This window comes from Ammospiza caudacuta, chromosome 4, assembly GCF_027887145.1.
Source record: "Ammospiza caudacuta isolate bAmmCau1 chromosome 4, bAmmCau1.pri, whole genome shotgun sequence".
NCBI lineage: Eukaryota > Metazoa > Chordata > Aves > Passeriformes > Passerellidae > Ammospiza > Ammospiza caudacuta.
This window is the reverse complement of record NC_080596.1, coordinates 2,199,676-2,218,869: the sequence shown is the minus strand read 5'-3', so window position 1 is coordinate 2,218,869 and position 19,194 is coordinate 2,199,676. Positions and strand designations below refer to the sequence as shown.

Sequence of the window (19,194 nt, the reverse complement as noted above, 5' to 3'; positions counted from 1 at the left end):
GTTAATCCCCACCACCCACCCTGCTCCATTAGTTTTAAGACTCAAGGAACCATTTGTTTGTTTATTGCCATGTGTCACCACATACATACAAAGAATGCAATATAGTGTGCAATTACAGGGCTGGCCACTCCACAGTCATTGACACAGTTCAGGAAATCACACTGCAGTACACGCTGTATTAACCTTTTCTGAAAATTATGGCATTCTCTGAAAGGGCATTTATGAGCTTAGTATTACTTCAGGGTATAAGCAGAATGTTTATGACTTGACAGACTTCATCCACATTCACTTCATTTAATATAACAGCAACTTTCATTTACTAGTTCCCCTTCAGCAAAATTAGTTTAGGAAATCTGACTCTGCCACTCATCTAGAAACAGATTTTCCTCATCAATTCCCAGGGAGGAACTGTATTTGCAAGCATCTTTATGTTAGAGTTAGCAAAACAAACAGGGCATTCATTTCAACACTGTCCATTAAAGTGGCATTTTGCTTTCTGGACTGTTTTTTTTTTTTTTTTTCCAAACCACTTTTCATATAGAAAACAGAAAAGTAGTTCATATCTCCACCTTCTTACCCATCAAAGTTGGTTCATGTTCTTAAAGGTACTGGCTTCCTAGTAAAAAAGGCTCTGGACAAAGTGGACAAATGATGACATCATCATCATCTTTCCCTGTCTCCCAAAGGAAAGAAGGCACAAGAATGCCTGTGAAACTCCAAAACTAAAGATGGAATAAGACTTACTGTAGAACACTAAAAACTATCACTGATATACAATGAGTATCGGTTACTGCATGAGGAATGCATGTGGTCACAGTTTTAGTGGCACACAGTACAGGATAAGCTGAAGCAACCTTCCATGTGTTATCACTTTCTACTCTGCACAACATCTGGAAATGCAAATGTTGCAAACAGGATATTATAGAACATTAAAAAAAAAAAGAGATAAAATATTCAATATTCAAGTTATTTTGTCTAACAAGGCTTTGAGAAACTCTGAAGTGCAGTCTTTCGTGCACAGCACCATACTGGAAACCTTTTTGGAGGAGAAGCGGTCTCTGAAAATACAGTTATTTACAGAGGTCAACACAAAAATATATAAACAAATTATAAGGGTTTTTTGTTTTAAGTTGAAGAGCATTTGCAAATGCAAGGTATCATGATAAACACCTTAAAGTTCTGGAGAAGACCAGACTGGTTTTGATATTCCTGATGCTTCTTTGTATTACTTTTTAAGGATTCTACGTTCTGGAAAGAAAACTCACCAAAACCACAAAAACAAACCACTAACAGAAAAACCCCACAGATCACCTTCTCACCAATTAATGTATATACAAAACAAAACTCATTAGCAGGAAGTGAGTTGATAATTATAATTTCCATTTTCTAAAGTAAAGAACCAACGAGATCTCTAGCAAGCAGAGAAAGCAATATCAACTAGTGGAAAATCAACTGTATTTTAAATCCTTATGTTAGAGGATAAACTTAAAAGGTGTATCCAAGATCTTCTGGAGAGATTCCAATCATGTCAAGTACATCTGAGGAAAATCAGTGTTAGGCTTCCTTCACTGGGTAAGTAAACTAAATAATTTAGATACCCTTCAAAATAAAGACTAGTCCTGCCAAAAATAGGTTCAAGTCCTCTTCTTGAAGCTCCTTAAGACATTTCATAAAAATCTAATAAACTCCACAAGACAGAAACCACCTAAACCGTTCAGAAACTTCACTTCATACACAGGAACTCAAAGAAACTGGGCAGCAAAACCTTTCAGAGAAGCTGTCTTGCTTAGTCGTTAGATAAAACAGAGCAAGGTCTGTCATCTCATAAAATTACATTCCCTGACACAGGTTCTAGAATGAATAATCATAAATGAGGCTACTGAGTGTTGATTATAAGGTATGACAGAGTCTACAGGTTGCATAGCTCTTAGGAAGGAACTGGAGTATATAAAGAAGGCAATGTCTTCCCATCATGGTACATACAACTTACAAATTCCCTAAAAAAATACTTGAGGAAAAACTAATAAAGAAATTATGAGGACTAAGAGTACAACTTAGCAGACTGCAGAAATTAAAAAATTTCTTTTTGAAGGAAAGAAAGTAAAAATTTGGATACTTAGAAGCCAGTGGCAAAACTTCTCTGCTCACGTTTAACATTTGTTATGTCTAACTTAAAGGAAATTCACTGGTTGTAAGAATCATTTGAGAAAGTGCACAAGCCAAAATGAAATCTCTAGTCTTGCAGTTGACAAACTAAAAACAATACCAAATGTCCTTCACAAGGTCTCTATCCTTAACAATAACTTAACTCAAGGTTTCCATATAAGTTACCTTGCTCTAGTTGACTATCTTTGAATTGGACAGTTAAGGATTTCTTCTTCTTACCTCAAAAACTGAGAGTTTCAGTTAGGAAGCATTATTAATATTTATGCAACATTAAACCAACACTGATAGGAACACCAACATGCGTTGCAAGACACTACAGGTATTCTCAAAATTACATTGTTTCGCTGTATTAACTATCTGACTGCCCTTATCCCAAAGCAGAGGCCATCAACCATTCTGGAAAAGCCAGGAATGCAACAGAACACTGTCACCACGTGGTACTTACCCTAACAGGAGGGCTCCGAGCTTGCACCCTTTGCTGCTGTCCAGCTTGGGAGCTCTGCAGGTCCTTGGATGCGCAGTTGGCTCCAGCGGTGATGGGGACCCTCAGCGCGTTGGTGCCGGCAGTGCCACCGCCGGCGCTGGGTTTGCGGGGCCTCTGTTTGATGCCATCCAGGAGCCTCACCAGCAAAATATTGCTGGGGAGCTCGTCAACACCGCAGTCCACTAAAGTCCGGCACTCGGGACAGCGCAGCTCGCTGCGGGAGCTCACGATGCCCAGCAGGCAGCGCTTACAAAACGTGTGTTGGCAAGGCAAGACTTTCGCAGAAGCATCAAGGCGCTCTAAGCAAACAGGACACTCCAACAGATCCAGCAGAGCTGATTCATCCATTTTCCTTGGATTATTTAACCAAAAAACAAATCTTTGCAGAATTTGTGTGTTTTGAGCACTGCAAGGGTATCATGTTACATCCATTCCTCTTCTGACTGTGCTCTAAAATTTTTTGAGGGAAAACGGCATTAATAAGCCGGAAAAAGTCAGCAAAACCATTTTATATGATGATGTTCATACAAAGAGCAAAACAGGAGATCACTAGACTAATTAAATAAATGAAACACAAATACAGTAATAGCAATCGACATCAATGTATCTATTTATTTAAAATATTTTAACAAATGCTAACAGCTAAGGCTTTTAAATTCAAGTCCCCATAAATTTCAGTCAGAGTGGTTTTATTTACTCAAATTATTCTAGAACAAAGAGCTACCCCCAGTACAGCAGTATTAATAAAGCTTACTTTTCATAGTTCTTAATACATCAGTCTCTCTGAACATCTGAGATTAGCTTTCTTTCACAACAAGAAGATGACAAAGGTGACTACAACGGGGCCCAAAACCACACAGCCTACACCAATAGGGCAGAGCAAGGGGAATTACATTTATGCCAACACTAAACCAACAGTGAACTACGTTTCTACCCTTTCTATGAAAACTACTGCAGCACATTACACAGCTCAGCCTTAAAAACAGCCTCCAGCTCACAGGGTTTTAAGCTCACCGCAAGCACTGACAAGAGGGTTCATTACAGTGCCGCCTTAAAGAAGCGCTTCAAAAACTATCGCGAAGTGATTTACAGGAGGAAGTGCTACTGCCATATCGTTAGGACAACACGAGCGCTGCGTATGCAGCCACAGAGGCAGGGGCGAGCCCCCGGCCAGCTCCAGCCTATGTAGCGACGGGTTGGCAAAAGGAGAGGGAAAAAAAAAACCCAAACACCACTAAAGAGCCCTCACTAAAAAAAAAAAAAAACATTCTGCGAGAAGTCACACCAGGATGCTTCGCGGGCAGAAAAAGGCTCGCTGACCTCGGCAGTGCCCAGCGCCGGGCGAAGTTGAGCGCCTCCCGCCAGCCCCCGCAGCCGCCTGCGGGAGCGGCGCCCCCGGCTCCCCGGGCGCCCGTCCCGCACCTACCTGCTCTCGGGCTCCGCGCCCGGACCGCCTCCCCGATCCACTGCTTTATATTCCCCTGCTCCCCGGGGGAACAGCCACCCGCAGGCGGGCGGACACCGCGGCGGCGGCGCGCAGGGGTCCCTGCAGGGACACGGGGCGAGCGGGGACGGCTCCCCGGGAGGCGGGGGCGGGCGGGGGGCACGGCGCTGTCACCCCGCCCCAAGGCGCTGGGCACAGGGAGGGAGGGGTCGGGCCCGCGGCCCCTCCGCCGCACCGCGCCTAGTCGCCCCTCGGGGAGCGCAGGGGTCCCGGGGGAGCTCGAGCGCCGCCCCCTCCCCGTCCCTCACCCGGCTCTCACCGTGTGGCCGCGCCGCCCCCGCTTTGTTCCCGTGAGGAGCCGCCGCCGCCGCCGGCCCCAGCGCTGCCTCTCCCGCCGCGGCAGCGCCGAGACTCCCGTGCCCTCCCCGCCCGGCCGCGCAGGGGCCGCTGACGCGAGGCGCGGCACCGCCCCGCCCGGCACCGCCCCGCCGAGGGGCCGCGGGCAGGGAGCGGGGGCGGGCCCGGCGGGTGCCCAGCGGCAGCACCGCCCCTCGCGGGCGGGGACGGGGCGCGGGGCCGCCTCGTCCTCTCCGCCATCCGCACCTCGCTGGGTGCCTCGGGCCGTGGCTGGGGCGGTGGGAGGGCGCAGGCGGCTTCCTGGGACGGGAGGAGCAGGCGCTTCCCCCTGCCTGTGCCTTGGGGGCAGCCCGGACGGGCACCTGGGGCTGCCACCCGTCTGCCTGGGGGCGGCGGTGGCGAACGAGGAAGAGGGACGGAGGAAGGGAACGAGGGTGGGTGGTCGCTCGCTCGCTCCTTGCAGGGCTGCCCCCGCTCGCTGTCTGTGGTGAGTCGTACCCGGAGCTCCGGCCTGCGGCTGCCAGGCCCCACAGAAGGAGGAGCCGCGGTGCCCAGAGCCCGTGGCGGCCCGCCCAAGGAGGCTCCTCAGGCTGGGCGGGCTTGTGCGGGGCGGGGGACCCTCCCTTAGCCTCCCCCGGCGGTGCGGCCGCAGCTCCCGGCGCCTCGGGGGGGACGCGGTGAGGCCGCGTGGTTCCCGCTCCGGGGCTCCGGGGCCGCCGTGCTGGGCACGGGCCGGGAAGGAGACGGGGCTGCCGGGTCACGTCCATCGCTGCCCTCGGGTGCGGCTCTGCTCCCTCGGGCCCTTGCAGCACGCTTGTGGTGAGGTCATGGGCATGGTCAGTGCTGGACTTGGCAGCGCTGGATTAACAGCTGGACTCGCTGATCTTGGAGGTCTGTTCCAAACTAGACGGTTTTGTGATAAGACTGCTTAATTAAATAAATGATGCCAGAAAATTGGTGAGTGCCTCTCTTCACACACTCCCCCCACACACAACCACACACCTCTGTATTCAGGATATGATGCACTAGCTTGTGGGGTGTTTTGTGTGAGATACTTCTCTGCAAGACTGTGGGAATGAAGGAGGAAGTAAACCCTAAGATACATACAAATTAGCATAAATCAAAAAGAAGTTAAAGCCTGTTCTTTTTAAATGAAATGCGACCCCTTGTCTATGGGTGATGAAAAAGTAGACGAATGTTTAAGTTCCAGGTATCATGCCAACTGCAACTCAAAAAAGAAAGCAATCCAAAAGTTTGTGTGTAGTTCTAGCTTTCAAGTTGACCCTAAGAAATGGTATGAAACTGTCAGGGGAGGTTCAGGTTGGATATTAGGGAAAATTTCTTCACCCAGAGGGTGGTTGGGCATTGGAACAGGGTTCCCAGGGAAGTTATCACAGCAAAAGACTGACAGAGTTCAAGAAGCATTTGGATAAGGCTCTCAGGCATGTGCTGTGGTTCTTGGGGCTGCCCCGTGCAGGGTCAGGAGCTGAACTTGATTATCCTTGTGGTTCCCTTCCAATACAGGATATTCTATAACTTTAAATTTGCAGTCATCCTTACTTGAATTCTGTGTGTATATGTAAAAACGTGGCTGCTTTTTTTTTTTCTTTTCCTTTTTCACGCATGGATTGTGTAGGTTTGGATAAGTTGATAGTGTGACAGTCTTTTCTGTCTTACTTCCTGGATATGCTAACTTGATTGTTTCCAATGGTAATGATATTCTCTGATTATTAGGATTTCCATGTAAGTACTCATCACACTTCATCTCTAATATTTTATTTTATTTTTCAGTTGTAGTAGTGGAAATATTGAAGCTGCTAAATATGTACAGTTCATTAAGAAATAAGGTTTCCTCCCCCATGAATTCTGGAGTTTAGGAAAACTGATACAGATGGGTTTCTGGTCTATGTCTGTGCTTTCCAGGGAGTATTGTAACATAAATAGAAGGGTATAAACATCTGATACATAAGAATATTCCTGTGTCTCATAGTATTCCTCTATCTTGCCATGTCAGTGCTGTCACTACATAAAAAAGAATAATCAGCACATTTGAAACAGAGACTTGTTGAATCTAAACAAAGTCTCATCTCACAATTGGATTTCACTTTTGGACTTAGCTTCTTCAAAAGATCTCATAATTTGCCAGCCTTTCTAGCATAGTTTTGTAAGCAAGACAATTACTGTTGTTTAAACTTAGTTTGCTGCCTAAGGAATGTAAAATATCTATTAAAATAGTAAAGGAATTTACAACACAAGTGGTGCACCAGGGAAGCATGATGAAAGTTCAAGGAAGGAGGATAAAAAGATTACCCCTTTATCAGGGCTGGTCTTTGTTTTATGTAAAGTCTGTAAAATACTAAATACATTGTGGAATACAAACCAAAGCAGTAAACACTCTTAAGAGTATCAGGTAAATATGTTACTTCCTGAGCAGTAGCTGTAGTTAATTTTCAAACAATTATCATCCATGTAAAAAATGTGTGGGTGTGTGCAGATGTCTGCCACTGCCCTCTTACGCATGAAGTGTTTGACTCAGAGAGCCTGGAATACTCTGGTGCAGCACTGAGAGGAACAGAATTGCTGATACACTGAAGAATTTATTCTTTCTTACTACCAACTGTAAGCAGGGAATTGCACTCTTCAGACATCTTTACGTGAGGAGGCCTCATTTCTTGAAATTGTCCCATCCTTATGCACAGTTCATTAGTTTCTTGTACAACTTTTACTGAGTACATGATGCAAAGGGCAGAAATCCCTTAAAAACACAGATCTGAAAGATGAGGCCCTCCAGTTACTCAACCATCTAGATTTCTACAATTATAATGTCTATTAATATTTGTTTGTATTTTACACATTTTTGGTGTAATGAATTGTACTTTTGTCACTGGGTTTCAGGCACTTTTTTTTCCTCCAATGTATGTTGTTTCTTTTCACCTGGAAGCTGTTGAGTAAAGGAAGAAGCAAAGGACAATAGGAAGAACAGCAAAAGACAATGTCAGTAGCAGAAAGAACTGGTAACACCATTTTCTTTCCTTTTTTCTGTGTCTGCATCCTTAGTGCAGCAAACCCACTGTGGTCTCTGCACTCCTCTTTCACCAATACCTTCTTTTTCCTCTCTGGGCTGAACAGCCTAAAGGCCTCTCCCCATGTCTTCAGCCCACTCTGTTGAAACAGTCACACTTTCTATTTTAACTAACCCTTACTGCATTAATTCCTGTTTCTGGCACATTTCCAAGTACCCTTAGTTTTCCTCTGTCTTTAAAATGTGAGACAGCCTATACTGTTCCTGGCTCTGACCAGCACTGGTTAATTGATAAGTTCACAGCTTACAAGAAGAGAGAACAACATCTGCTGCACCCTTTGCTGTATGAGGGACATTCAATATTAGATTAATTTTTATATGACCACTGTTTTCTATAAAACCTCTAGAATTTTAAAATCTTTCCAGATATTCCATCAGGTTTTGCCAATGAATTATTGGGAAGAGGGGCTAGAAGATGCACTCTATAGTTATCTGCATCTAGTTTCGTAGGAAATTTAATGGATAAGTTATATGGTATATTTCAGAATTGCACAGTTTTCAACATGCAAATCTTAAACATAAAGACATTTGGTAACTAATGCCCTAAATACACTAACACACTACAGAACAACACCATATCCAGTCTTCCTTCTAATCCTACAAAATGTCCCTGAAGATTGTTACCCTTGACAGCAGGGATAATCCATGTGCCTGAAAAAGTCATGTTAGCACTATATATATTTAGAGTAATAAAACGAAACTGAGTGCCATGTAGAGAAATGCAGGCCTGCAAGAATAAACATATGAAGGCATAATTAATTTATTTGTGAATTCCATCCTGAAAGTCTTCAGATAACTGCAAGAGGCTCACATAATAAGACTCATGGAAAAGATGTGTTATGTCCTATCAGAAAGAGAATGCAACAGTGTCTTGTGGCAGTCATAGTTTGAATAATTTTATTTGTAGGTTCATAAGCATCTTTTTGTTTTGAGCTACATTTTCGTACTAAAATATTTTTAAAGCTTTTTTTTTTGTTAATTTAGTCAGAAAGGATCATGTTTTTTCATTTGTAATGTCCACATTAGCCTGTCTTTCCCATCCAATTTAGATCTCAGGCACAGACTAAAAAGGTAATCTAATCTCTTTGTAAAATGACCCCTGGAGATATGGTGGCCATCCCCTTTAAAAGGCCATGCAAAATTCCCACTGCCATCCCTCTAGTGAAAGTTTGCTGCTGATGGCCACACTGATCTTGCTGGCTTTACATTGGCAAGTACAGCACATCATGAAGGACTGCCCATGGCCAACTTTCATCAGTCTCTGGTGGAAATGAGCAAAGATGTTCTTCGATGGCTTCATTCCTTTTCCATCAAAGAGTTGATTTCTTTTATTGTAGTTTGTTAGTGGTTTTGTTTTCAAGTTCTTCAGGGAGGTAAGGGGGGTTGCCATTTGTTTTTGCTTTGCTGTCTTGGTTTTTTGGTTTTTGTTTTTGTTATTTTTTTCAGTTAGTACCAGCTTTAAATTATCTAGCTCAGTTACTGTTGGCAACAATTCTAGCAGCAAGGACCTCAGCATGGTTGATACTTGTCCAGTTGATTTGCTGGCAAACTGAGTTTTGGGCTATCCTTAATGCACTTTCTGGGTTGGGAACTAGTTTTAACTACATCAATGACAAATGTACTTCTAAGGCTTTTGCATCCTGCCAGAAGAATCTCTGCTGTTCTGGTATTTGTGAGGAGTTGGGAGAAATGAGTTGAAAAACTAGACACCCAAATGTACCAATAGTACATTTTTTATGCTGTGTTCTAGGCATCCAGCTTTCTGGACAACAGTATCATTTGTGCATTCATGTTGCAAAGCAGTTCTCCCTGATAAGGTGAACCTGGGATTGTAACTTTGTACATATTGCTGCTATTGCAATAATTTAATTTGAGTCACAGGGAGGAAATGTGCAATACAAAAAGTGTCTGTGGCATTAAAAAATAAACATGTTACAACTACTCAGTATTTGGGTGAGCTTCTTGTTACAGGACATTCCCACCAGGTTAGTCACAGGAAAATGCTGGGTTTGTGGGTGCTTATGATCCCCATAACCTAGCTGCATCATTCAGTGCTGTACCTTGTAGAAATGCAATAAGGTGTTGGGTTATGTAGTTGGTCAAGGACTTGATTTAAATGTTCATTATGCTAATGGAAACATTGTGCCTGCTTCTCATTAACCAGTAAGCTTGAATTTGCCCTTACTACAAATAAGGTTAAAGGAAAAACAAAGGAGAATGCACGTTTGAAGAAATCAAGCCAGATGGTACAACTGTGAAGATTTTATAAGAGGAGCAGAAATGTTAGAAAACATTCTTAATTAGTTTATTCCAAAATCAGAATATCTTTTCCCTTCCTTGCATACAGCTGAAAAACTACAGACCTAATCTGTGAGGCTGCAGAATTGATTCCAACACTTCTTTGCCCCTCTAGAATTAGTGCTCTCTCCACAGGGGAGATTCTGGTGGGGACAGAGCATCCCAGATTATGTGTTCAGTTCTGCTCTTGGTATCTCCCAGCCCCATTAAGGTCTGGTGTCCCACAGATTTGTAAGTGATTCAGAATATAGTGTTAGAATTATTGACTGCCCTAGACATTTTGGAATGCTTACATGCTGTTTTAATAGTTTGCTATATTGTTAGCAAATTGTAAGCAATTAAAAAGCTATTAGTACTTTTCCCACTTGCAAGGGCTGCATTCCAGTCACAGGGTAAAGCTCTTTCATATGAACAGTAAACCACTAAACATATAAATATTGAATTAATATTATCATGTTACTGACTCTAGACTGAGATGAGGCAGAACTGTAATAAACCACTTCCAGTGATAGTGAGCTAGAATGACTAAAGTCCAGTTTTATCTTTGAGGAACACTGTGACAAGTGTTTGGAGGTTTGGACACCCAAATGTGTTCAAACACACAGATGAGATGAGTTGCAGGGCCCAAATAATTCTTCTTTTTAAATATGCAAAAATATCAAGGAGGATATTCAACATTCATCAAAGTTTACTCAGTCTTCATTACTACACCTCATTACCAAAGTGTCTGAAAGAAATCAAATGTCTGGAGACTGGATACTTGGCACATGTATTTTTTGACCAAAAAAAAATTTAAAAAATATTAAAATTTGCAATTTTAGATAGGAGAAGGAATTGCTGAGGAGATTCAGTGGCACTTTTGCATCTGGGCTGCAGAGAGAGAAGCAGGTTTTGGGTTTTAGGAGATGATCCATCATGTCAGGTCTACAATTCCTCGATTCTGCCTTTTTTTATACTTTGTATTTCTAGAAATACACTACAGCTTCACTCTCTAAAGTCCTGTGAGAAGACAAAGCTAGTAAGTGAGTTTCACATCCAGGGAAGAATTCACAATACTGTGCTATTTTATCTAGAGGGGTCCTTCAGTCAAATTAACCCTTCAAGTTCAAACATCCATGGCCAAAGCCTTGGGGTGCCTGCAGTCAGTAACAGGGTGGAACCTCAGATCTATTCACACTTTCTCACCAAATAAATCCTTACAGCATATTAAGCATTCTTTTCAGTCTTTCTAGATGAGAAATTTTCATGTCCACTCAGAGCACAGGCTCTACTACAAGGTGATGTAGAGGATTTTATGTCTCCTTTGGGTAACTGCATGACAACATAATGAACATTCAGAACTTTCTGCAGGTCTTAGGAAACACCTTATCCTGAGTGTCTTATTCCAAGAGAAGATATTGGAAGTGCATTTACAGAGGCTTAACTCTTTAAAACCATTTTTGCTTTTGTGAAAGCTAAAGTGTGACAAATGTACAGCAATAATGTATCTGTAGTGTGGTTCCTGTCCTTTTATGATGAGTCCTGCAGTTCCTCCTACTGTCCAAATCAGGCAATCTGTTGAAAAGTACCACAATCCCTTCACCTGCATCTCTTCTGCAGAGAGAGTTGGTTTGGATTTGGTCCCAGGAGAGTCTGTAACTGTTTCACTCTCAGACTTAGGAGCAGGGACTGGTAAGATGCTCCAGGATAAATATGTGATATCTCTCCATGTCACATGGATTCATGATTCATGGATTCATGAATTTCATTAAATTCATGTGTTTTACAGCAAAATCTACAAGAAGCTTAAATTCTAAGCTATTTTAGAATTTCAAGTGCTGCAACAGTTTGATAGTTTGCAAAAAAGAAAAAAAAAAGAAAAAAAAGTTGTCATGTTAGCTCTTAAAAGCATGCACAGCTAGCTTTTTTTCAGAGAGATTTATTTCCCTAAAATAGCGTTTTCTTACAAAAAGTGCCTGCTGGGCAGAACTATGTGACAGGCAAGTAGGATTATCAGCATGTTTACTTTTCAAACATCTCTGCCACACTTGAACAGTTCTGCTGCGGTGTCATACATAAGCGATGAGATAGATTGTGTAAGAGTTTGTGTACTAGGATATAAAAAATTTAAATATGTTGCAGCATTTAAAGTGCACAACCATTTTAATTCCAAACTAGTCAAAGCAGTATCCTTATACCAAGGGAAGGCATTTTCTTTGACTTTAGTGTCCCTTTTTGGAATGTACCCTCAGCTCCAAGGAAAGTTGCAGCCTATTAGCACAAATTAGGCCTCTTGGCTGTCTGAAAGGTTCAGAAGCTCCTTTTCAGCTTTGGTTCTCTGCATTTTCTGGTACACTTGTGAAAGGATGTAGGCAGAGGTTTGGATGTGATCTGTGTACCAGCCATGTACCATGCTTTTGTCTGTGATGTCTTGGAAGCAAAAACCAAGGATTTATGATGTAGCTTGACTATGAAGGAAAGTTTTTAATTACATTGGGATGAAAGTAAGGGAATAATGGGACAAGTTCCCTAGTGATTTTTTTGCAGAATCACTATCATTCTGCTACCACAGTTCATTATAAACAGAGAAGTGTAGGAAAAGGACCCCAAACTATCTTTGTTCAAAGTAAGATTAAGGAAGTGAGATAAATTTATGGAGTATTCATGGCACTACTTTGGATTCCTTTCATAAAGCTCGAGACTTGGCTTCTAAGTCAATAAGGACATTGAGACACAAAATGAATTCTCTGAGGCTGGAGCGCTACAAGGCTATATAATCACTCTGGGATTGCCAAAGATTTATCTTTTTTTTTTTTTAAGATTTGTGTCACTTTCACTCCCACACATCTGGCAAGAGAACTCTGCACTGGCTTAGCTGAAAAATCTTATCTCATAGATCATTACTAGCAATAAATTCCAGCCTTTGTGCTTACTTATATTGTCCCACAGCCTGGAGTCACTGATTTTGTAGAACTAGGAATGTGGGCTGTAAAATATTTACTCACTAGCATGCCCCCACCACCAAAAGAAACCCCAATCCCAAAAAAACCACATCAGGCCTCAAAACCAAGCCTCAAGCTCTTTCATTGTGAAGTCAGCTTTGAAAATGTAAATCACATGAAACTGGCTCTTGGGGCCAAAGAAAACAGACAGCTGGATTCCATCCCCCAGCTAAGAATCAGCCCTTAAATACCTCTTAAAAAGACACATTATATGAACTATAGTAAAATTCATTTTCGAGTAATGTTTTCCCACGTGTCCCAGAAAATGCAACCAGCAATGCTGTGTGTGGATGGACTGGAGCACTGACAATGGGTAAGTGTGCCAAAAACCTGCAAACTGCTAATGCAGTTCTACCAGAATTCTTCTCTAAGGTCACACCTGTGCTAAAAAACTGATGTCTTTTTAATCCACATCATAGTCTTTAAATATAGCTAAGGGAGCTGTGCTCTAAAGAACTGTCATCAAATGGCATGTACTAGGTCTTTTACTGCATACTAGTTCATATTGGTGAGCATTTTTTCTGGTATTGTCTCCTGGAAGCATTCTTATTTATGGGATTTATTGTGCTGATCCTCTTCTATACGACAGGCATGGAGAACATGAAGGCACAGTTACCTCATACATGGAAGACTTGGCAACTTGTGGCAAAAAAGACTGGAAAGATAAGAGAAGGTAAGGCAAACAAGGATTGGCACAGATGTATTTATCTCTACAGGCTCAATTAAAAAATATGCTGGGGAGGAAGCAAAGGAACAATTCCAAGTACTAAACTACAGATCTCCAGTTTAGCAACCTGTCTCCTGGAGTAGAATTAATCCTACTATTAATAAGCAGGATCAGAGTTAATAATGATCAGCAAGTGTTACTGGGCAGCAAATGTATTCTCTGGGTGTGGGGGAGTATGACATGGAGATACTTGAGGTACAACATACTCTCATGTCTATTTCAGATTTCAGAGGAAAAAGTGGCATCTGGCTTATAATAAAGCCAGAGTATTTTCCAAGAGTCACAACAATCATTCTTGAGTAGCTTACCCCAGCAAAAACACTGCAGAATAACCAATCAGCTTATAATGAACATGAAATGTCTTCCCCTTTGTTTTGATAGGACAAATTAATGTTTTGACTCTAGGTAGTGTTGCATAACATGAAACATTAGTTTTAACCAATATACCAGCACAAGCCAGAATAAGTTGTAACTTAATTTTTGGCATTGTTATTTTCAGTTTCCCCAGTGACTATTAGTGAGTGCCTGGAAGTGTTTTTTAATCAGTCCTGATACACATTCACATACCCAGCCATCAAGATTGAGGTTAGTGCATTATAGCTGCTCTGGGAACCTTAACTCACTTGCATTGACTTCAGGAGGTTTAAGTCAGAAGCAATACTATTTTAATGCCATTTTTTGTATTTACTTGGCAAATACCCTTGTCAATTTAAAGTTTCCCATGGGAGGTGTCAAGAGGTCACTGAAATTCTCCTGGGCAAAGGAGGGAGAGTGGCTGAAACCATGGCCTCCATGCTGCCTCCTTCAGTATTTTTCTTCATGTCAGTGCTGTACTCGGCACTTTCCCCCCTGCTTCCATTGGAAGAGGGAGCGAGCAAACGTAAAAATGTTAGTGAGAAATGGAGACAAAAAACATAGAAAAGGCCTCCCTGCTGTTTTATTTGGCTACTTCTAGGCCTCAGTAACAGTAAACTTAGCCACAGAAAATTAGTATAGAATATATTGCCTAGTATGCACAAGAACTCTCAGATGCTCTCAGTGCATTTTTTCCCCAGTTCATTCTATTATTCGACAGTCTTCTGGCCAAAGATCACAAAGCCTTCTGACCTCTCTGTTATCCTATGGCAAGAAAATACAGTTCCCTAAGGCTGCAAAAGCATCAAGATTTCCAGAAATGAGGTACCTGCAATTTCCATGACCATCAGCGTAGCTGTGAGCAGCATATTCTTCAGATACCACTAAGAACAGTAAAATGCAGAATGGAGGGATAGGGGACACCCCACATCTTACAGACTTGCCAATGTTCTGAATCTCAGCTGAAAATACCTGTGTTGAAGTGTCATAGATAGCTTTATTAAAGCCAGTGACTGTAGAAACTGATCTGACCTGTGTCATACCTTGGATTATTGTGATCCTCTAAAAAACCCCTATGGTTTGTTGTGTGATAAGCCACGAAATTACACAATTAGTAAATTATTTCACTTACACATTTCTCACCTTTTTAACTGCTGTAAGGTAGAATAAAACATTTGTGGGGATTTTGCCAGCAAGTGAAAACAAAAATAGTGCTAAGTAAATACATTACAACTTGATTAATGCAAGATAAACACTATAGGCTACACAGCTTTAGCTCCTCAGCAGGCCTATTTCACATTGTATGTTCATACATAAATTTCTCTTACTAACACTGCACAAGCAGTCTGGCACCATCCTTGACAGATGAGCTTTAGGAACTGTTACAAAGTGGTTTAAGTTATAGCTCCATCTGTTATATCCCATCCTTCTGATGGAGATTGTGTTCACTGTGGCAGAATGAGCAGAATGGAAGAAGTGTTCATATCCTCACCAACTGCAGCTCCGAGTCTGGTGCCTTGGCTCACACCCATCTTCTCAGCAGTTTCATCAATGACGCTCTGCTTCGTGCCCAACTATGAGGGTGGGCGAACATTTCCTTCTGCTGGGCCTGATAATCATCAGCAGAGGGAAAGAACAGACTATGCTGAACAGGAGAAGCCTAACAAATCACAATGGGATCTGACTCAAGCTTTCTTTAATTTTACTGGGAGGAAGGAGGCCTTATACAGCACTCATCCACGCTCCATTATTGTTATGTACAGTGAGATACTGGGGGTTTGTGGTGGAAAGTCTGCCCATTATGGATTTGAGCAAAAGAGTTACTACAGTATCACTGCTTGGTTAACAAAGGTTGTGGGCTAGCACTGAACTGTGCTTCCTTTCCTACCTGGCAGTGTTTGACCTCATGGTCTGTGGAGTGAGAATTTGCTGAAGTTTCTGGACAAATAGGATTGGCCAATGTAGAGAAAGCAATAGTGGTTGTCTGAGGAAAGGTGACAAAGCAGTATTAAGTGAATACAGTGAGTTAGGTTACACAGGGCACTGTGATCATTAACTAATGTACTAAAGGCCACAGTGGAACTGGATACAGAGGTTAGTGCAATCAAGCTTTTTCCACAGCTGGAAAAAAAGTGCTATATTACTAAGTTAAATATCACATCAGATATTTTAGTGCTGTTGAAATAATTCTCATATACGTAACAATAAATACAGGTCTACTAAATAAGGCTTTAAACTACTGAGTATAAAAAAAAGTATACTTATAATTTTAAGACATAAAAGTATGTCAAATGTTATGTCCAAATATATGTTTTTGAGCTCAACTGCCATAGACCTAATCTTTTAGGTTCCTCTTACAATGTTTAAAAAAGAGGATTAAAATACTCCAAGTGACTCTGTAAGTTATCAAAATTAATGTCAGCGGGAAAGGCTCAATTCAATGTGCTATAGTTATGGCAGATTATTGCATTTTATTTCTATCTTTCAGACATCTTTATCAAGAATTGTTACAGATTCCCAGAATAAGTGAGGTTGGAAAAGACCTCTTGAGATTATAGACTCCAACCTTTAAGTGAATATCACAATGTCAGCTAGGCCATGGCAGTAACTGTCATGTCAAGTCTTTTCTTAAACACTTCCTTACAAAGAAAGAAACAGAATTTAAAGTAAATATAACAGCAACAGCAGTTTATAAAAAGCAGGTTTAAGCAGGGCTCAAGTCAGTAGATCTCCACAATAGACAGAGCTGTCTCATCACTAATGCACCTCAGGTTTTCTGTCCTTTCTCTATCCACATCAAATCAATGCCTTCAGAAAAAGGCTACATACCTTAGTTTTACAAAACTTCTCTGATAGCATTCAGAATAATTGTAGCAGCAATAAAACAAACAACAATAAGAACATTTGACTGCTGATGGAGAAGGCAATAGGAGGAAATTATGGCATCCCTAAAGTATTGCTTGAGATTTAAAATTTTTCAAGAGAGATAGAACCACAGTCTTTCAGCCTACAATTTGAATTTAGGGAAGTTTTATTTTACATAAAGAACACAGCCAAAATGCATACTTCATCCCTTCCCCTAGGGGAGACATTACTGTCAGGACTGTGTGCAGGATACAGCAAAAGTTAGGGAATGTCAAAGACCCAATTGGTTCTCTTCTCCTCAGAGCATGTCTGCATCAGCTCAAGCCACAGTCCTATTTAAACCTGAACTGTATTTTTTCCTGGCTGACTTCAATCCCTAAGGGAACATCCATCAGCCAAGCAGAAGTGAATCACGCAACGCCCCAGCCTCACACTTGATACAGCCAACCTCAGGGATGACTTGGGAAAGAACTGTCACAGCCACCCTGAAACTAAGCAAATGCTGGAGTATTCCCACTCTGCAACCTGCCCATGGCTTTGGCTTGTGTTGTGAAGCTCATTGAAAAAACTCTCCAAGTCTTTGGCTCTGTGAATTCTCTAAACTGTATTGTTAGAAAGAGAGTGAATGGAATTGGCTAAATCCCATCTTCATTTAAAAACATCTTGGAAATAAAATCTGGAAGAGTGCACCACATCAGAGATGCTCAAGGCAAGCAATTTAGGAGCAGCAGCTGAACTCATACATATAAACACACACACACACACACACACACATATACGTATATGTACATGTCTCACAAGTAACTGCAAATTAATATATCTTTGCGGAAGCAGCTCAATTAGGGCTTTAGTTGATGAAGAAGTGTTTTCAAGACTCTTGCACAAGCCAACCATTCTAAGTGCTACAATTTGAATTGATGAACTCATCAGCTCAGCTGGAAAACATATCAATTTGAAAATGCATTTGAAGTGCAAATTGCATTAACACACAAATTTAATTTACAGGAAGCTCTTTATGGATTTTAAAACTACTACTTAAACTATACAAATTGCTCCATTTAAACTGCTATGACAAAAATGGCAAAAAAATGTTTTAGGAATGGTAACCCTTGACTTCTATTTCACGCTAAATTTGAGTCTCCATGGTTCATGAATGAACAAATGGTAAAATAAGACTTGAGAAAGCACACAGCTATTTGAAAAAAAAAATTTTAAAGGATTGAAAAGTTAAATTTCTATATTTGTCTTTGGTTTATCACAGCTAATAAAATTATGTAGAGTGTAGCCTTATTTGAGCTTTGATGTGGTCCTTTTAGTGGAGACAGAAGTCAAATCAGTAATTTAGTCAGGGCATGCTTCTGCCCCAGCCTCTGGCAAAGGGGAAGATTATACTGAGCCCAAATATACATTTCAAATGTGCAAAAAGTGTTGTATCTTATTTAAATTTACATCTAGTCATTTGGGGAAAATGCCATAAAGCTATGAGAGAGCATCCAAAGCAGGGCTACAAAGATGGTGAAGGACTGTGAAGGGAAGTCATATGAGGAACAGCTCAGAGCACTTGGTCTGCTCAGCCTGGAGGAGACTGAAGGGAGACCTCACTGCAGTTACAGCTTCCTTGTGAGGGAAAGAGGAGGGGCAGGCACTGATCTCTGCTCTGTGGGGACTGACCTGAGGGAATGGCCTGAAGTTGTGTCAGGGAGGTTTAGGTCAGATATTAGAAAACGGGGTGGTTGGGCACTGAGCAGGCCCCCCAGGGAAGTGGTTACAGAGTGACCAGAGTTCAAGGAGCGTTCGGACAATGCTCTCAGGTACATGGGATGCGACTGTTGGGCTCTATGATGCTCGTAGGTCCCTTCCAACTCAGGATATTCTCCTATCCTCCAGGAAAAAGAATGTAAAGATCTGTAAGCAGACAAAGAATTGTATCTATGGGCATTTTCTGAGAATGGCCTTGTACAAGAGAATAACTAAGCTGCGAATTCCCGTCCCGGCTCAGCCTGGCGGTGTCCCCCCCGCAGGACGGCCAGGGCCAGGCGGCCGCACCTCTCCAGCCGCACGGGGCCGAGCGCTGCCCCCTGGCGGCTCCCGGGCCGGCACAACACCCGCGGCTCTGCCTTCTGCGAACTCGGGCACAGTTTTGAAGCTTTAGAACAATGAGTGTTTGAGTAAATATACAGCATTTATGCTCACATGAGAGCAAGAGGGGCAGTAAAAGCTGAAGTAGGAGTTACTAACAAATAATGCAGATTTCTTAAGAGCACGAAGAGCCTTGTTAGGAATGTGATAGACTGGAACTTGATTTAAATCAGCCATTCACTTACAAGACCACAGAAAAACCTGTGCTCTGCTTTCGTTCACGTTGCCCAACCAGATATTACAAGAAGAAACTTCAGGAAAATGTGTTAACTTCAAATGTGCACTCATCAGAATTCA

The 19,194-nt window shown here is 42.0% G+C and overlaps 1 protein-coding gene across 1 annotated transcript in view; it reads right to left on the bottom strand.

The window, feature by feature from the left end:
* Positions 1–4,102, bottom strand: part of SH3RF1 (SH3 domain containing ring finger 1) — an 87,163-nt gene extending 83,061 nt beyond the window's left edge. Inside the window, exons 1-2 of the mRNA XM_058803422.1 lie at positions 4,077–4,102; positions 2,612–3,100 (exon numbers count right to left, since the gene is read on the bottom strand). Coding sequence (XP_058659405.1) covers positions 2,612–2,998 — 387 coding nt within the window. The 5' untranslated portion in view covers positions 2,999–3,100; positions 4,077–4,102. The remainder of the gene's footprint in view (positions 1–2,611; positions 3,101–4,076) is intronic.
* Between the last annotated feature and the right edge of the window lie 15,092 nt (positions 4,103–19,194).